We start from the raw sequence: 19,751 nt of genomic DNA, 5'->3' as shown, positions 1-19,751 counted from the left end.
TTAGTAATGAGCTGATTGATTGGCGTTGTCCGCGAAACGTAATCGTTACATGGGTTCAGACATGTCCGCCCGTCAGCGTATCCGTTTGCGATTCGAAGCACCCCCGTCAGTCAACCCGTCATTCCAATACGCTGGTCAACTGTGCCTAACCTTCTTTACTACCCACGCTGATGCTAGATCAGTGAGTGTGTGAGTATGTGAGTATACACAAGCTCATATTTATTCTTCCGGCACAAAGCGGAAAGAAAGCACAAAGACAAGTTGCCAAGGAGGGCAGGGTAGAAATAACTCTTGAAATTATTGGGAGTCTTTGTCAGGCTGGTAAACGTCTACGGAAGCTTCTCTTTCAAATATTTTTTGCTCGACATGTCATGTGGATAAGAGCTCCTTCAGTTCGACAGGTTGACGAAACGGACGATACGATGCTTCATCTCTTTCGCCCTTCTTCTCTTTTCTTCCTATCCAGTAACTTTTCATCGTGTTTCTCTCCGTTTATTATTTTCTGGTCTCCCTTCACTCATCGTCAACAGAACAAGAACAAGAAAAAGAAGACAGAGCAAAAGTGTAGTTTGCTGGTGCTAGTGCTGGTGATGGTTGGTGTGGAGGCATCAGCCAGTTGGGTCGCGAGTGTAAACTTGCCGAGAGTATCGATTGGTTGTCTCTCTGCCTCCGTCAATGGGTCACTTTGCAATCTCAACAACTATGACTACCGGCAGCAGCCACCAGCTACTCTCTTGACAAGGATTCTCATTATTACTGTCGCCCGATTAAAAGTACATGTAACTATTATTACTAAAACATGATAAAGTAAATTAATGATTCGTGTCGTTTACTTTTATTTGTTTATTTATCCGTCCCGTTGTTAACAAGTCGCCTAAGTAAACGTAAGATGTGTGTCATGTTCGTCGGAAAAGGTTTACTTTAAACAAGAAAATTATCTTCATATTTTTTTTATTATTTTTTTTTTTTTTTTTTTTGGAGTAGAAGAATTTCTTCTCTTTAACTCAAGAAATAATCTTTCAGTTGAAGAAAGAAATTTTCTGATTAGCGATATATTTGATAAAATGATACTGCTATATTAATCTAATATTTTTGGGTTGAATTATTCTATTTTAAGCTAAGAAAAATTTTTCTTTTCTTGGGTTGAAAAGTTTAATTTAAAACACTGATAAAAAAATAATTCTATTAGAAACATTTTCACTGATAAAAAAATCAAAGTAATTTTTTCTAAGTTTTTTGCGAAGAGCAATCCTAGTTTAGTTAAGCTAACCGAAACAATGTCGATAATTATCATTCAATTGGGTTAATAAAAATCTTGAACCAAAAAAATTATTAATTGTGGTGAATTAAGCAGAAAATTTTTAAATCAAATAATAATTCTTTAGTTTAAAAATTTTTCTGCTTAATTCAGGACAACTTAATTGTTCAAAGTTATCATTTTGATTTAAGATTTTTTCTCTTTAACAAGATTAATTTTATTATCCGTAAGTAAGAGTATCTTGATTATTCTTCCTGATATTTATTTTAAATGTGCATATGATAAGTCAAATTAATTGAATTAAAAAAAAATCATTTTTTTAATTTCAGTAGAGCCTCTCCACCTTCGACTTTGAAGTGTCTCAAATTCCAGGAATAAAAAATTGAGAATGCACGAGCCCTTCCACTACTTTTTGATGAATAAGGTAGAGATACAATAAGAAGTTAGAAAACAAAAAGTTCTGGAAACTTCACTGTACCTCTCATATTGAGGGTAGATGTTTAAAAAAAATTTATACTATAAATTATTAGTCATTCTCGAAATTTAATTACAAAATTAAATAATAAATAGATAAAAACACTTTTTAATTAAACTTTTACATCAATCAATGATTTACGAAAAATCTAATTATGTATATCAATCTCATCTTAATTACGAGCCAATACACAAATATTAAATGTAACGTCAAGACGACGAACTCGCTCAAAGACGTATTAAAGATTAAATAACGCATAAGTTCATGGTGTTGATAAAAAGTACACACAAGTCGGTTTTTCATCTCTCTTGTACACACTAGATGGTATTTGATTTAATATAAAGGATCTGATAAAGTATTTCTAACATAAAATTTTGATTTAGAATTTTTGATATTTACTTAAATCAAAGAAGCTTTTTTTTGTTAAATAAATATAGATAAATTTAACGATTCTGATATAGTCCAGCTTTTATCGAGAATTTATATTTTTAAGTTCTGTCACAAATGAACGAACGAAGTGACAAATAAAAAATATGATGAGGATAAAGTTTCGATCGGATAGACATCGCGAGAGCTAACCACTAATAAATATATATAATATAAAACATATAAGAGAATTTTTTATTGTATGTGAGGGTGTAATAGTGAGACAGTGTGTGAGTATTGGTGCATTAGTGAATATAAGATCGCTCGGGGCGCCGGCGTTTCACCGACACGTACATTTTGATAGCAAAGCTGTCCATCTCGCGGCACGTCGCGGTAGAATAGAGTCGTGGAGACGACGAGAGACGTTGTTATTGTAGTAGTAGTATATATATATATATATATATATATATATATATATATATATATATATATATATGTGTGTGTGTGTGTGTGTATAATATACAGCATAAAGTCGGGAGTGTAGATAGAGTGAGAGTGTACTGGGGGGTGCAAGCTCACCGATGGAAAGGCGACTAAAGCTCGGAGGAAGAGAGGAAAATAAGAGGGGATAGCTGTCGCTCGCCCGGGCAGCAGACGTCTTCTGACCCGGCCGGTGGCTCAACTCGACTCAACTCAACTCAACTCGACTCAACTCAACTCGACTCAACTCAACTAGACTGTATATGTATGTAGTACCTATACTTACACCTATACCGCGAATTGAGGGTGAAGGGTGGAGGATAGAGGGCAGTAGGAGCGACTACCGAAGAACCAGAAGAAACAAGAGGAAAGTGGATGGGAATAGAAGAAAAAGCGAGTATGGGTGCATTGGTTTTCACGGGTGGCGGGTGGTGCTACGAGGACGCTATACTAAGAGTGGCAACCGTATCGATCCGAAGTAGAAGCTGACGGCTGACGAAGCCGTCACGCGAGACGAGACAGACGGACGAAGCCCCATCGCACCGCACCCATCGTCCTTTCTGTTATGTCTATTGCTTCTTCTTACTCTTATTATTATTGTTATTTCTTCTTCATCTGCAGTAGAGACATCTGTAGGCAGAGACCAGATGCTGGAGTTGGAGATGAAAAATTTATCGAAAAATCAATGATTTTTTTTAGTTTTAATAATTGTTGCAAATTAAGAAACATTTTATTAGAGAGAGTTATGATAGGGCGAGTGAGATAAAAAAAAAGCACGACCAACGGAGAACGTGTACCTGTCGAGTAATTTGGAGCTTGAGAAAATTTGCAAGAAAATTTTAATTGAAATTATTATCTTTGTCCAGAATCTTGAATTAGTATTAATTACATCATTTTGAATCATTGTAAAATGACTGTTTAGAATTTAATAAAATTTGGTAAATTAGTTGATTGTGGTAAGATAATCGTACTCAATTTTTGAAGAATGATACACGGATAAAAAAATTAACTTGATATAAGTAAATTTTTCTTGTCTTAAGAATTTATTCTCTTGACTCAAGAAAATCATTTTCTTCAAAATGGTATTCTTGGTTCAAGATTTTGGCTCTTGAGTCAAATTAATTTTTTTATCAGTGTAAAGAATCGGTAAAAAAATAATTGAACTTGAAAAAGTTTTGCGTTTCACATTGAGTCTTATAGAAAATCACAGTTTTTATTGTATTTTTCAAAAAGTACAGTTCAGATTTACATAAAAATTTAGGATACATCAAATCAAATATTTTTCATAATTAAAAGTACAGATTAAAAGTAAAAATTATTTCTATTTTATATCGTATTGCCTTAAATGAAAAAATTTTTGAAAGATAGAATTTATTTTAACTAAGGTAAAAGCCCCAGTAGCTGCTCATGTACCAGTTTACCTGCTCACTCCATGTATTTGTATACCTATATTCACAAATATAGATAAATCAAATTTCTTGGATCAAAAATTTTTTTGTTGAAATTCAAGAAATTTTTCAAAATGTTTTTTTTTGGTTTAAGATTTTTTCTCTTGAATCAACTTAATTTTTTTAACGAAAAAATAAATTAAGTTTTATTTGAAATTACAATTTTTAATTTACATTTTATAAAAAATGTACTTTAATGATTGTTAACATTGGCTTAGTTAGGCTTTATTTGCTTCAGGTATTTCAGTTGAAGTTCAATTTGATAAAATTCTTTTATCTCAACTACATATAATTGATACTCGTTATAAAAAAATTACAATTCTTCATCTTAACTACAGACTAATTGCAACTCATTAAAAATTTTTTTTTTATAAAAATTTCTTTACCTTCTCCATAAGTTTTATTTGAAACCCAAAAATTAAATGAACAGTAATCACTGTCTCTCTGACAAAATTCAATCATGACCAAATAATTCTGTTTTGTACAAACAAGGTTTGTAAATATGTTTATCTTTATAACATCATGTCACCCCGGCAACTTGTCCCAGCAAAGCTTAAATATTATATATTATATATTACATAGTAAAGTAACTGTTTTTAGTTACAGGATAACGCAATAACTCATAAAAGTAACAACTTATAAGGTTGCGTTTGATATTCATGCCTTTTTTATTGCGTTAGGATAATCGAGCGCTACTGGATTGGATAAGTGGGTTTGACTTCGGGAAGACAGAGGTTCCCTCGAGTGTCTATTATTATTATTATTATCGTCACTATCACTATTACTATCACTGTATATAACATAACACAAGTATAAGCGAGTACATAACATATAACACGGAGAGGATACTTGTGTTCGATTGGTTGTGTCGAGCCGCGTCGAGGGACTCTTCTTCCAAGGGATAATGGAATTTCCATCGTAATGGAGATCTCTCTGCTCCAAGTCGCGTTTTGTCCGTTGGTCAGTGTTTATGTTTATGTCAGCACTACGTATATATATCAACCAACAACCAACAACACCCAACACTGGATACTGGATTTACCCTTCCCTACGTTCGGTCGAGTATACATTTATAAACACATGTACTTCCTTGTATATACATGTATATGTATAAGTATATGTATACCGTACGGATATATGGATGTACTTTGTATTTACATTGTGCCGGTTAGGTGATTGACGTCAAACGAAATGTCCTCTGACTCGATCTTCGGAGAACAGCTTTCACCTCTCTTCACCAATTTATATTTATATTTAATTAATTTTGAATTATAATTAAGTCTTAAAGATGCACTGATAGAAGGATTTCTTAGCATTTAAGAAGATTTCTTTGTATTTAAGAAATCATTTCTTAAACATCATTTCTTAGCATTTAAAAAATATTTCTTAGTATTTAAGAAATATTTCTTAGTATTTATATTTCTTAATATTTAAGAAATATTTCTTTGTATTTAAGAAATATTTTTTAAATATTAAGAAATGATGTTTAAGAAATGATTTCTTAAATACAAAGAAATCTTTTTAAATACTAAGAAATGCTTCTATCAGTGTGTGTCAGCTAAGAAAATAAATTTCATTTATTCCTTTCTATGAATTGTTAATACATTATTATATTATAAATTGCCAACAAAACCTGTTCAATTTGTGGACAATAAATAAACTTTGATACCTTTCAAAATGTAAGAAAATTTTTAGAATTTTAGATGTATGCAATTACAAAAATTAACGATTTAAGAAAAGAAATCTTAAACCGAAAAAATTGGTTTGAAGAATGTAATTGTTTTTAATTAAGAAAAAAAATTATTGGATAAAATAACATTTATTTGATTCAATATAATCAAATTTTTCAAAATAATTTTCTTGGTCCCAAATGTCTTATTTTAAATCAAGTTAATTTTTTTTATCCCTAGAATACAAAAAAATTACTATTTCTTATTTTTTACACCACTTACCAAATATTTCTGCTGATTCAAAAATTGAGCTTTTCTTTAAACATTGGCGATATAACTATCAAATTTTTTAATATATATATGAATTTTATATGAATTTTTTTTTTGTCAGGCTGTCGAATGAATACGACTTAAGTGAGTATAAGTAACCTAAATAAATTTTTAAAATGAATTATTATTCAATTGAATTGATATTTTTTTTGTTTCTCGAAGCTTTATCTACAATACAATTTATTTTAGATAATTACTTTGACAAAATTAAAAATTTAAATTTTAAATGTTCGATGAAAAAAAAAAGCAATTTTTAGTCAACAATATTGCTTTAATTAATTTTAAAACTTTTCGTTAATTAATTTATAGTGTCTGTATTTAGATATAACGATTAAAAATTAAAAAATGTTAGCCTGCCATTTAAATCTGAGTATTTTCTGTTGATTATAAAAAATTAAACATAAATTCAAAGTATAGTTAATTAATTACATTGGGACAAAGATTAAAAACTCAACAAATTTATATATTAGTGTGGAATATAGATAGATAATAAAATATAAAGATGTATAATAAGAATGATTATGGTAAAAAAGTACAGACGGTGAGAACGATTAATTACTGAGGCCCGTATCACATGATGTCTCCACTGTCGGTCAGATGACGCTCGGGCTCGGTTCTTTGATGTATCCATGTAGAATGTAGATGTACATAATAAAAATATACAGAGGCTGTTATTATTGCGACACAGCAGTTCTGACTCTCTATCTCTGTCTCTTACTGATGAGGATAGTGTTGATCAGAGATCTAATGGATCTCACTTGCACTCTTGGATGTTGAATGTTGAATCGTCGACAGTCCCTCGGTCTCATCTCCATCTCCATCTCCCGCTATGTTTCCACGACTCTGCTGGGTTTAGACACCAGGCATCGGGCATTCGTCATCCGGCCATCTTTTTCTTAAGGCTAATTTATTAGCGCCGCGACGCTGCCTGGGACTCGAGGACGTTGGTCTCCCGCGGTGGCTCGTACTCGACCAATGTCTATAACGTTTGGTTAACCATACATATGTGAATATGTGGATGAATAAGCCATGCTGTACGGATCTTTCAACGTGCATGACATTTTCCTTTTTTTAACGTAATCCGTGTTATGTGTATATAATATACACACATATGAGATAGATGATAAGTGGAAAAAGATGGCGACGTTCGAGCCAATGAAAAATAATTTTAAAAGATAAACATAAATATCTGGATACATTATAATTATTTATAATTTTATATATGTCCAAGTATACATTTTATTTTTCATTTTTATATATGGAACGAGATAAATGATATATTGTCGTTCCTGATGATTTGCTGTTTTGTTGGACAGATTATATATTTATAGAGAATTATTTAATCCGGTAATTAATTTAACTCATTAACTTGTTATGTCACTAAACCTCTAAGGCTTAATAAACACCGATGTTTATATGTTACGCAAATTTAATTTCATGAGAAATATGGAAACGAGCTGCATGCCGCTTTAGCTTTTACGATTTATTGAGTTATTAAATTATTACTGTCAATTATCAGAAGGAAAATTTTTCAATTTTATATTAAATAATAAAACTTGGTTTTTTATATTTAGATGTTAAATAATGGTTTTTTAATTTTTGAACATGTGGAAAGGGCAAAATGTTATTGTTTGGAATGTTTTTTAGTTGATAAAAACTTTTTTTTATATGAAAGTAAATTTTCTTTAAAAAAATATTTTTTGTATATTTAATATTTTATTTAAACTTTGAAAAATATTTTGAGTCTAAAATTTTTAATTTTTCTAAAAAAAAAAGTCAATACAATTTTTTTAGATTTCAAGAATCAATCCAAAATTGAATTTTCAAACTCTCAACTCAAAAAATATTTTTGAATTTTACATTTAAAATTTCTTCAAAATATAAGACGAAAAAATTTAGAAATTTAATTTTTACAGAAAAATGAATTTCATTAAAAAAATTGCATAAAAAATTTTATTGTTATAAAGACTCAAAATAGTTTTTCCAGTAAAAGTCTTTTTAAACCTGTAAAAATTTGGTATAATTTAAAGATAAAACACTCACCAGCATTGGTGTCAAAAATATAAAATATACGGCCTAAATTTACTCCAATTTAAAAAAGAAAAGAAAAATTCTCCGTGAAGTTACATCACATCGTAAATTGTAACTATAGCATGGCTGGTGCGATAATAATACAGAATAAGAGAAGAAAAAAGAACAGAATATTGACCGTAGAATAGCGTTAGGTATAGACAGAGACCCTTTTACACTATTCCTTCATCGGGTGACATTAGATGGGAGCCCATTGCGCAAACTTTCACCCCGAACAATGAGCCACGGGATCCAGCCCTCGGTTTTTCTGGAATCTCAAGGACTAGGTCATAAATCTGTCAACCGAGTGAGTAGAGGAAAAATCAGTGTTATGTTGTACCAGACTAGCTCGCCACTCGGATAACGTGCATTTTTTCTTCTCCAAAAAAACGAACCGTGTATCCTTAAATTTAAAGCCCCGAGAAATACAAAAATGAGGAGTAAAAAGAAAAATAAGAAGAAAAAAGACAGAATCTACATCAGAGAATGGAATAAGAAAGAAATGTTTTTTTTTCTTGATTTTATGAGTGTAACGGTATTTAATGTGAAAAAAATAAAAGGAAAAGAAGAAAAAATCAATGAAAAGGAAATTCGGCGCTAACAAGAGCGACAGGGACTCTAAATTTAGTAACGAGTAGAGCGTCTGACGACAACGTGCCCATTTTAATAAATCATAAGATTCTTCTCTCGACATATCACTCATTTTCAGTGTCGGTGAGATTCGCCGTATAACGTCGTTAATGCATCGCGATGCTCCTTTCATTCGCAGCACCGAAATAACCCAAACCTCGGCTTCTCTTACTCTCACTCTTACTCTACTCATCTGTGCCTTATAATATAATACTACTCTGAATTATTCTACTCTACTCTAAATTCCGGTCCCGGTTAATTTCTAGCCTCAAACGAGTGAGTCACGAGCTACCAAACGCGTTCATTTCCATCAATGAAAACCCGACCGCGAATTGCCCCAGATTTCACGGAATAACTCAGCTCAACACTAAGCATCATTTGTTACTTAATTATTATTTGATTTAATTTATATCAATAGAAGTAATTATCAGCAACATGTTTTTAAATATTTGAAAGATCACTAACCCGACTAGAAATTTCAGTGAGGCAGTGATTTGGTGCAAGTAAGGCATGCCGAATTCCAAACTTGCGGTAAGTGAGGCATCCAAACCTGGCCGAAGTTTGGGATGTAACGCAGTTGCGAGGCTCAGCCTAACTTGGCTTCCTGATTAGGCTGCAGTTTGGAAACCACACTTGCTGGTGATTATCTAAACCTCATTCGGTCCGAATTTGGCTACCTAAGTAGGCAGCATTTCGGAAACCAAATTCGCAAGGAAGAATCCAAATTTAATTCTTTCTTGGTTTTTAGCTTTTTTATTATCAGGCGAAAATTAATAATAACAAATGCTTATTTTTTTATCTACTTTTACTATTTTAAGTATAAATATGGAATTTAGGACTAAATTTTTCAAATATTTCGTGAATAAAAAAAAACAAATTTTTTTTGCTTTTATTTAATATTATTTTTTATTATTTAATTTTAGTTTTTCGGTAATTTTATTTTTATTTTTTGGAGCGTTTTTTTATGTGAAGAAGTTTTTTTTGATTGGTAGACTTGATAAGTCAAGGGGGAAGGAGATGATGTAAGAGTTATATACATTAGTCACACATAACACTTAACTTTACTTCACACTCGCCTTAATAGTAATTATTAATTATTAAAAATCGTACATGTCGAACGCGAGACTCGAACATCGTACCCGACACACGAGAGCCCTATACCATACCGCGACGCTACGCCGATGATGAGCGACTTCGTGCCTCAAGATACTTATAAGCACGACCAATGTTTGGCTTGTCTAATTTAAAACAAATAAGATTCAAATTGGGGTAGCCTAAGTTCGGAAAGCCAAGTTCGATCCAAACTGGCAAAACTCAGGTTATCGTTACTTGAAACCAGTTCGGCATTCCCATAATATATCAGACTTATAAGGAATCCATGAGACTTTCCTAGTTACGTCCAAGTTTGGCAAGCCGAACTTCAGCAATTATTTATGGTTACGGTTATTACAAATCAGTCCGGCATTTCCATAATATGCCGGACCTCGGCAATGCCACACAGTTTCAGGATCACAACCAAATTTGAAATATTTTCGGCATGCCAATTTTCGTTCTGCCTGCCTTGGTTTTTATGAGGTGCAACTTAGGCAGGCCTAAGTTAGGCAAACCAAATTTGTCCCTCACTAATTCTTCAGCATTTCTCACTACAATTTCTAGTCGGGAGTTTAACATACTATTAGTAAGCCTGACTTGCATGAAGTCACAGTTACCGAAGATTTACCGAAGTTTGGTTTGCCGAATTCGGGTGTAGCTTGGAAAATCTACGGCAGAACGAAGTTTGACAAACTATTGGTGTGCATGACTTGCATGAAGTCATGGTTACCGAAGATTTGCTGGTTTGGTTTACCAAACTTGGGTGAAGCTCGGAAAACCTACAGCAGAACGAAGTTTGACAAACTATTGGTATGCCTGACGTGCATGAAATCACGGTTATCGAAAATTTGCCGAAGTTTGGTTTGCCAAACTTGGTCGTAGCTTGGAAAACAAACGGCAGTCCAAAGTTTGACATACTATTGGTATGCCTGACTTGCATGAAATCACAGTTACCAAAGATTTGCCGAATTTGGGTGTAGCTCGGAAAAACTACGGCCGTGCCTAACTTTGGCTTACCTATAGTGGAATTAATAAGGCGTGAATTAGGCTTGCCAAAGTTCGGAAAGCCAAACTTGCCCCGAATTGATTGTTCGGCAATGCCTCACGAAATTTCTAGTCGGGAAGGGTTGTAAAACTCCAAAATTAATGAGAACAAAAAATTTATCTTGAATAAAATAGAATTTTATTGAGTCAAAAAAAATTTCTTGTTCTAAAAAAACTTGAGCCTTCTTTACAATTTTCTTAATTCAAAGAACCTTTTTTTCTGTGTAGAAAAATTCACACATCAACACTTACATGAACATCAACTCTAAAATATCTGATTGACATTTTATCACATTGTTGGTATGATTGGCCAAATTTGTTACTTCTTTTTTTTTTTATTTTAACTGAATAATTTATTAAATCTCTTTTAGTTTTAGTGTCATGTTCAGAGGTAATAAAAATGATGAGTAAAAAAGTGGTAGTTTTTTTGTAAAGTTTTACAAATTTGATAATTACAATCTATAAGACATTCCTTTAAAATACCGAAAAATTTGAATATATATTAAGTATTATAATGTAGTGAAATCTTGATTTAAGATTTATACACAGTAAGAGTGACATCACCTTTAAGCATCATAATTATTTTTGAATAATTTTGTAAGATCATTACTTTTTGTTTGTATAATATCACTCTTTTCATGATTAATTTAATAAATTATCTTATTATTCTTTAATTATAATTACAGTAAATTTAATATAAAATAATCAATTAAGAATTGAAAATTTTATAAGCTAAAATTATAAACATCAAGTTTAAAATTTAATAATTTGAATAATTTTAAATTTATTTTAAACTACTACATTTATTTAAAAATTGTTCCAAGTTACAGAAATTTTATTTATGTTTATTCAATTCGTTTAGATAAAATTTAATCATTTTAATTCGTCTTGAGTTAATTTATTAATTTAATTTCTTCTATACTTTCCATACCAGATTTTAAAATATTTGTTATTTTATCGCTAAATACAATTTCGAACGACCTTGATTAAAAATTTACTTTGTTAATTATATTTTAAAAAATTTAAAGAAAAAAAATTTTTTACCATGAACTTAAACAATAAAAATGTCACCAAATTTTTTACTAAGAAAATTTATTATTCCAACTAATGTTTCTGACAGTCTGATTAAATTAACTAAAAAATGGACTTAAATTTCGTACCTCGACCAAGGATATTATATATGCAATAATTGACGGCACATATACATGCACACCAGCACAGATTTTATGAAAAATTAGTATTTATATATCGTGTCCGACATTGAGGTTAAAAATAAATATATATTCGACGTCTTCACCCTACAAGACTCGCTAAAGATTAATCGCTGGAGAATCAAAAGGGAATGCGTGCTCACTGAAATTTATCGCAGCCAGTATATTTCTTTGCTACGCCCACATATGTCTTGATATCCACGTCACATATATACTCAGAAGAGAAGAGGAAGCGTTACACACATGTAAACTTTCATATAGTAATATTTGCAAGTTATGCTCCTCCATTCCTCCTTCCTCTTTCCTCCTTCCTCCAACAATCTCTATGTTCATCGTCTATAAAACATATATCTAATATGTAATATACTCCATAATAAAATAATAATCTTACATTATTATCATCATTATATACTATTTGAATTTGGACAGCCAAAATTCTAAAATACATATATCGCATTATTCATTTGTGTAACACCACCTTTCACTCTCAAACCGGACACAATAAATTACCGGAGAAATTAAACGGCTCGGTGACCAACTGAATTTTTAATTTACACTGACAACTTTCCCTGATAGTTTCATCTCTATTAATATATTTATTATTATTTCATTAATTAACATAAACATACGTACGGATGACAGATGCTAGGTTTAATATTTAAAATGAAAATTTTAAATTTCATTATTTATTATTTAATAAATCATGATGATTATAACAACAATAATAATAACTAATAACCTGCAGTCATCATGTGGCTACTGAGAAATATGAATTAAAAATACAGATACTTTGGCTAAATGATTTTTGAATATTTTTCTTTGGAATATAAATAATTTGAAACGAATTATAAAAATAACATTACTATGACAGGATCAATACTACACTGAAAAAGAATTGATTCAAAAGAAAAATTCTTGAACCAACAAAATCATTTTGAAGAATTTCATTCTCTTGGTTTAAGCAAAAAAATTTTAAAACTAAGAAATTTTTCTTAGCTTGAGTAAATTTTACTTAATTCAAGAGTTTTTCATCTTAATTCAAGTTAGTGAAACTCTTTAAAATAATTTTCTCGGGACAAGAATTTTTCTCCTGAATCGAGTTAATTTTTTTTTTTTTATAGTATTAATTAAATCGACCAATATGACGGAACAGACTTATAGAACTAACAAATTATTTAAACTTCCTCCAAAAACTTAATATTACAATTTAAATATCACTAAAAAATATAATTAAATGGTGAAAAGGCTCAAATTCACGTCAAAACTTTTTTAGTGGTACCAAACTTGTCTATAAAAATTCTTTTTAAAATAAAAATATTCTATCAAAATTTTATTTGTTCTCTTAATTATTTAGATGATAAATTGATTATCGCCGAAAAAAATATCAAACTATGAAAAGACATAAATTCAAGTATACAACCTTTTTGATTGTACCAAATGTCATGAAATTTTGCTCATATTTTTAATTACCTGCCTTAAAACATGTAACATATAACTACATTGACTTGTACAAAATAAAATAAACAAATTCTATCGAGCGCAAAATTCGAATTATAAATAACTACTCCAAAAATTTATCCTAATATATGTATGAAACATTTAGAAGATCTAAATTCAGATCAAGACCTTTTTAATGATAAAAATTGAACTAAAACAACCCAATTTTACCGCATCAATAATTTTTTTTCGGGGATAAAATTTTCCGAATTTTTTAAATTACATATAAGCAATAAATTACGAAATATTTAATAAATGAAATATAAGTGAGAGTAGAGGACACAGTAAGATAGAATATAAGGAATGATGTGTGGTTTTTTCGACGACTATGTGTCCTCATGTTTCGCAAGCCAATATCAAAGAATTCTAACCGCGTCTCGGTTGAGTCGGCTGTCAGGTGAGTTCGATTTATGTGCACGCCGATCCGAGCAGTGATTCGCTCTCTGTGTACATGTACATGCATCAGTATCGAGTACGTACACGTAACACGTACTAGTACTTATACTTACTATACGTTAAATAAAGTAGGGATAAACCACAACTCGGCAGGAAAGTTGGCTCTGCTCTAATACTTTTGCGTACCGATCGGTATTATATATTATGTATAATGTATAATGTACAATGTTAAGTGTAATAAGTCGAGTCAAATTTTAAAGGCGTCGTAAACAACGCCGAGAGTGACAATAAATAATCTCGAGCTCATACTCCGACACTCGCGGTTCAAAACCCTACCCGCGGTTTTATTTGATTGGCCAGGTACCGGTATAATACCGATCCTTTCCACCGGTTATAACATTTTCCCTATACGCGAATACGTACTGTCGATAGACATAATTATCCTCGGGTCAATGAATTAATTCGCTTATAAATACTCCAAGCAATCGTACAAAAGAAATAATTACTAGATATTTAATGATTTACTGACACTTTTATGATAATTATTTATGCTGTTTGCAGGCATGGGTGATTAATGACAGCCTTGTCACTTTTTTTTTTTTTTATTAACATTTATTGTTTTTTTCACACGATAGTAGTGTGGAAAAATAAATGTAATACGTGCGTTGGAAATGTATTTCAAAATTTTTTATTTTTTAACTTACCGCTAGAAAAATCGAAAATTTTCAAAAATCGGGAAGTTATTGTTTTCACCCCGTTTTGCAAAAATCGAGTTTTCATCAGATCTCGACGTTTTAAGGTCATAGGAAGCTTCCCTGACTACCCCCGCGATGTTGTCACTATGTCTGTGTGCGTGTGCGTGTGCGTGTGCGTGTGTGTGTGTGTGTGTGTGTGTGTGTGTGTGTGTGTGTGTGTGTGTGTGTGTGTGTGTGTGTGTATATGACTATGTGACTCGCTTATAACTTTTGAACGACTAAACCGATCGGAATCTACTAAACGGCGTTCTAAAGAGTTCCCTCAAACTTAGATTTCCTGTGAATTTAAACCAATTCTGACCGATAGATTTTGAGAAATTTTGAAAAATCTCAAAAAAAATAAGAAAAAAATTTTTTTTTTTAAGTGATTTTTTTGGAATAACTTTTAAACGGCTTTATCGATCAACTTCAAAAACTAATCCGCCTTTAAGCTTGAAAAACCACGTCGATCGCCACCAAGCTGGTCGAAATCGGTTGATTCGTTCGAGAGATATCGTGAACGAAAGAAAACCGAAAAAAGTGTTTTTTACACTCGGGATTACTCCGAAATTTCTGGTTCGATCAATTGAAACCTGAAAATAACTTATGAGGATGATAAAACTGCGTCGAATGCTGCCAACCGCGTGAAAATTGGTTGATCCATTCAAAAGTTATTGCGGTTTGAAAATTCCAAAAATAGTGTTCTATGAAACTTCTATCAGACTTTTGAGCTGGGAGAGCTCAAATGCATATAAATATTATTTCTTTGAACTCAGCGAGCTCAAAATATCACATAAATTATATTTTGAGCTTAAAAATCTCAAAAATGTCATAAGTACAATTTTAAGTGCCCAGAAATGGAATTAGCGGGAAGTTGCAAGGATGGCCTTTAGGGTGAACCGTTTTTCTAATTTTTTTTTTAAGATAAATTGATTAAAAAAAATTAATTTTTTTCAAAGTTTGCTATCAAAATTAAATTAACGATCATTTACAAAATTTTTTTAAAAAATTCAGTTTGAAAATTTTTCAATTACTCTTGAAAATTCAAGATTTTTATTTTAAAAACATTTCTTAACGTAATAGAAACTGTCATTAGAATTTTAGTAGGTTAAAGTTTTGCTGACATCTAACTTTTTCAATCTTTGGAGCATTTTTAAATTTTAAATGTCATTTGAAGTTTAAACTTATTAATTTTATATTTCTTTATTATTTTGAAATTCTATGAATCAATTTTCAATTAAAATTTTAATTAATACTTTGAATAAAAGTAATTGAATTTAAAAATGAAAATTTTTCGTATTATAAATTGAAAAATTAAAATTAATGAAAGTGCATGATGAATAATTTTCTTAATTTATTTTCAAAGAATTGTTGGGTTACTATTTTCATTATTTTAAAATTAATATTATTGTTGATAATGTAATATGAAGTTAATAATTTATTAAAAATCCAAGAAAAGTAATATATTGATTTTTTTTTAATTCATTTATATTTTTTCTAGAGCATCAAAAAATTTCACAATGTTAAATTTACCCAAAAATTGATAATTTTTTGATTTTCTTGATAAGTAAAAAAAAAAAAAAGAAATTTTTCCAATTTTTCACGATAGAAAAATCTTTGTCATTCTGTCAAAAAAATGATGTGTGAAATATATTTATCATAAAAATTTTTAATCCAAACTTTTTTTGACACAATTAGACAGAAAATTTTTTACTGTGCACATTCAAGTCATTATTTTTCAAACCTAATCTATATTAAAAAAAATATCTCATTCCCTTCATTTTGAGTACATTATTCTCCAATAAAAAACAACATTACTCATTACAAATATATTTTTTCATAGTTTTTTTAGCTCTCAACACACGAACAGATTTATACTCTTATCCCAAGCTACCCAGATTTAACGGTTACTAAATTTCCTCCCGAAGTAAATAATAAATAATAAATATTAACGAGAATTATAAAAATCAAGAAACGCTTTAAAGTTTCAACGAACACCAGAATCCGCGTTTGCAAGTATGAAATAACTAATATCCAATAACCACAAGTAAAGTACACACACAAAGTACATTGCATCTTACATCTTACATATCTTACATTTCAAGATAATAACAAAAATACCGATGCCGGCAAAGTAATAAAGTATATATGAGGTGTATGAGTTGTTACAAACGAGATTGTTTTGCGCCTCATGGTCTCCCACGTGGGAGAAGCAACGTGCTGCGCGCCACATCCAATCAACATTTGCTCTAACATCAATTTCGCGCATCGCAAATTCACACCGATCTTTTAATCTCGCGCAATAATTTATCTAACTTTATTATTAAAATAAAACCCAACAATAATTTAATAATAATAGTCAAAAATATCATTGAAAAACTTACATTTCATGCGTTGCGGCGCTTGTTGTTTCCTTCGAGACATCTGTCGCGACTATTTCAGACGATCCTCCCTTTCTGCAGAGTGCGGAGTAGTTGAAAGCACCCACCCGGCAGCCTCGATTAAGATTAAGACTCCTACAATTTTATGTGCCGATTGCGCCTTACTTGTCACTAACCAAATAAACAAACTCAATCCCGATTTATTTATACTTTATAAAATAATAATAATATTCACGTTTGATAAACACTTAGATAAATCCCGTCAACGTCATTCGGGTTTCATATATAATTTTATTTTTTATTTCACTTGGACCATCACTCACAAATCCAAAATAGCTTTCATGTCACCAATAATAACAATAATAATATTATTATTACCGATTAAAAATAAACTTCAATAAATAATATTAGCACAACCAGGTTTCAGCACAAAAACTCTATTTTTTGTTTAAAACTTCATAAAATCAGTTGTCACACTTTAGACTACTCAACTCTTCCGTTAATCGATTTACCATCACCCGAGTCGAGCTGAGGATTATTATATTAAATACAACACTGACATTTATATTATCGCATAACAAAAAAGAGATCAAACAAATGTTGAAGCGCTTATTATTACATTATTCAATATCATCATAAACATTATTATCATCATCAATATATATTTAAATATATATTTATATTGATATTAATACATTTACATATACACATATTATATCATCGGTGTCAATTAATGTCAACTCTAACCAGTCAAAGACGTGATGATAATAATAATAAAAGTAGCAATCCACATTTAGCACCACCCGCTACTCTATAAATAATTCCAAACATAAAACGTCACTTAACTCTTTCCGACTCGGAATTTTTTAAAATTACGCGGGTAAATTTAAATTATCCTTAGCCAGCAATCAGAGATTAATAAAATCACTCAACTTCTAAATTAAAAGTTTTAAATCACAACTAATAAAAGTTATTTTATAAAAAAAAATACGGACATAAAATAACAACAAAAAAACTCCGGGGTGTAAAATGTAAACTGTGCGAAAATGCAGAAATCGAGCGGGCGGCGGTCCAGCGCTGACTGACTGCGGACTGCCGTCGCGGTGAAGCGCCGCGTGGTGGGGGAGGTCCTCAGTCTCCCCACAGTCCTCCCTCTCGCGCTCGCGGACCGATCCGCCCTCCTTCCTCCTCGCATGTCGCATAAACTCCTTGCTTCTGATTCTCAGGATTTTCCTCTTATCTCTTAACTCTTCACTCTTCTCTATCTATATCTTAAAATCCGAAGTTATCGAACAAGACAACAACACATGGACAGAGAAACTTTCTCCCTTATTTTGATCCGGCAATCAAATTTTATCGAACAGCAAACAAACAAATAAACTTGCATCCAATTGCCGCAAAATAATTTTATTTATCATCTCTGCACTTGTTTTAAATTTTCTTCACTCTTTTCCCTTCAACTTGTTCATGATGGGCGGGATCATGTAGTACAGTGTCATCTCATCTGTCTCTCGAGTAGGGCGAGCTTCCTCTCCTCCCCCCCCCCCAGTGCTGCTTCGCCGCGGCTGGATTCTAAACTACGGTCGCACGAAACGACGCGTGTAAGTCTCTCGTATTTTTTACTCACAGTGTCTTTAAAAAGTCGTTGGAAAATTTTGTGAGACAAAAAATCAGTAGAACTAAGCCTGCTCTACATTTTTCCAGTGAAATTTCTCCAGCAGCGGCTGGAAATTTTCCGAGAGGTTTAAAAATTTAAGTCTAACCTCAAAATCCCGAAAAATAAAAAGGTGAGTCAGAAATTTGTCTACTTTTCAAAATTTATTTAAAATTTTGATAAAAATATCAAATAATTTTTTTTTAATAACAATGATAATATTAATAACAAAAATAATAATTATTATAATGATAAATTATTTGGCGGGTTAAGAAGTAATTCAGAAACTGTCCGCGGCGCGTCGCACCCTGGCGACCGCGGAAATGAAACTCCGCCTCTGGCCGGCCCCCGAAGGTGGAGTCTGAGTGATCTATAGCGTCATAGAATACCCCTTCTGTGATGATCCAAGGACGTATGTTTGGAGACGAGGCAGCACGCCCACCGGCGAGAACGCGCGCATTCACTCGGCCCCGTACGCGAGATAAGGGACGGCAAATGCCAAATGTTTATGCTTTCTGTAGCCGCGTCTCTATCTAGTCGCCGATTCAGTCTCAATGGTACTATATACAACAACACACTACTCACCTCAACAAAACGTGGCTTCTGGATCCAGCATCCAACAATCCTCAGTAACAACGCACGTTATATATGTTATATGTTACATATCGGGTCCAGGTCCAGCTCTGGGTCCTCTTCTTTTCCCCATCTCATCTCATCTGATCTCTCTCTTTCTCTTATCGACGGGACGGACGGGCGTTCATTACTCCGCTAAACATTCCTGTCAATTAAAAGTCGACGGGCCCGATTTACTAGCAGCTGGACTACGAGTTAGTCCAAGTGAGGACTTCTGTTCCCCTCCGACCATTTTACACTTTATGGATCCATTTCATCTTTAATTCTCGGTCCTGGAACAATAATTATTATTTTTTTAATACTTAACTGGAAAATATATAATTGGGATTATTGCTGCAGAGAACGCGATAAATTTGTGAAAGGATAAAAATAAAATAAAAAG

General features: G+C 31.7%; 2 protein-coding genes across 6 annotated transcripts in view; one reads left to right on the top strand and one right to left on the bottom strand.

Annotated features, from left to right (window-relative positions):
• LOC123275307 (protein tiptop) overlaps nucleotides 1-19,751 on the bottom strand; it is a 198,988-nt gene that overhangs the window by 113,112 nt on the left and 66,125 nt on the right. For 2 of the 3 annotated variants that reach the window (XM_044743331.1, XM_044743334.1), the window contains exons 3-4: nucleotides 19,322-19,641; nucleotides 17,086-17,270 (exon numbers count right to left, since the gene is read on the bottom strand). Coding sequence is in view for 1 of the 3 variants with exons in the window: in XM_044743334.1 (XP_044599269.1) it covers nucleotides 17,086-17,125 (40 nt within the window). In the remaining 2 variants the exon portion in view is untranslated. The remainder of the gene's footprint in view (nucleotides 1-17,085; nucleotides 17,271-19,321; nucleotides 19,642-19,751) is intronic. The other variant, XM_044743333.1, reaches the window with a different exon arrangement.
• LOC123275308 (zinc finger protein 99-like) overlaps nucleotides 18,658-19,751 on the top strand; it is a 50,629-nt gene continuing 49,535 nt past the window's right edge. For all 3 annotated transcript variants that reach the window (XM_044743337.1, XM_044743338.1, XM_044743336.1), the window contains exon 1: nucleotides 18,658-18,869. The gene's annotated coding sequence lies outside the window, so the exon portion shown is untranslated. The remainder of the gene's footprint in view (nucleotides 18,870-19,751) is intronic.

This window comes from Cotesia glomerata, linkage group LG1, assembly GCF_020080835.1.
Source record: "Cotesia glomerata isolate CgM1 linkage group LG1, MPM_Cglom_v2.3, whole genome shotgun sequence".
NCBI lineage: Eukaryota > Metazoa > Arthropoda > Insecta > Hymenoptera > Braconidae > Cotesia > Cotesia glomerata.
This window is presented reverse-complemented; position numbering and strand designations above follow the sequence as displayed.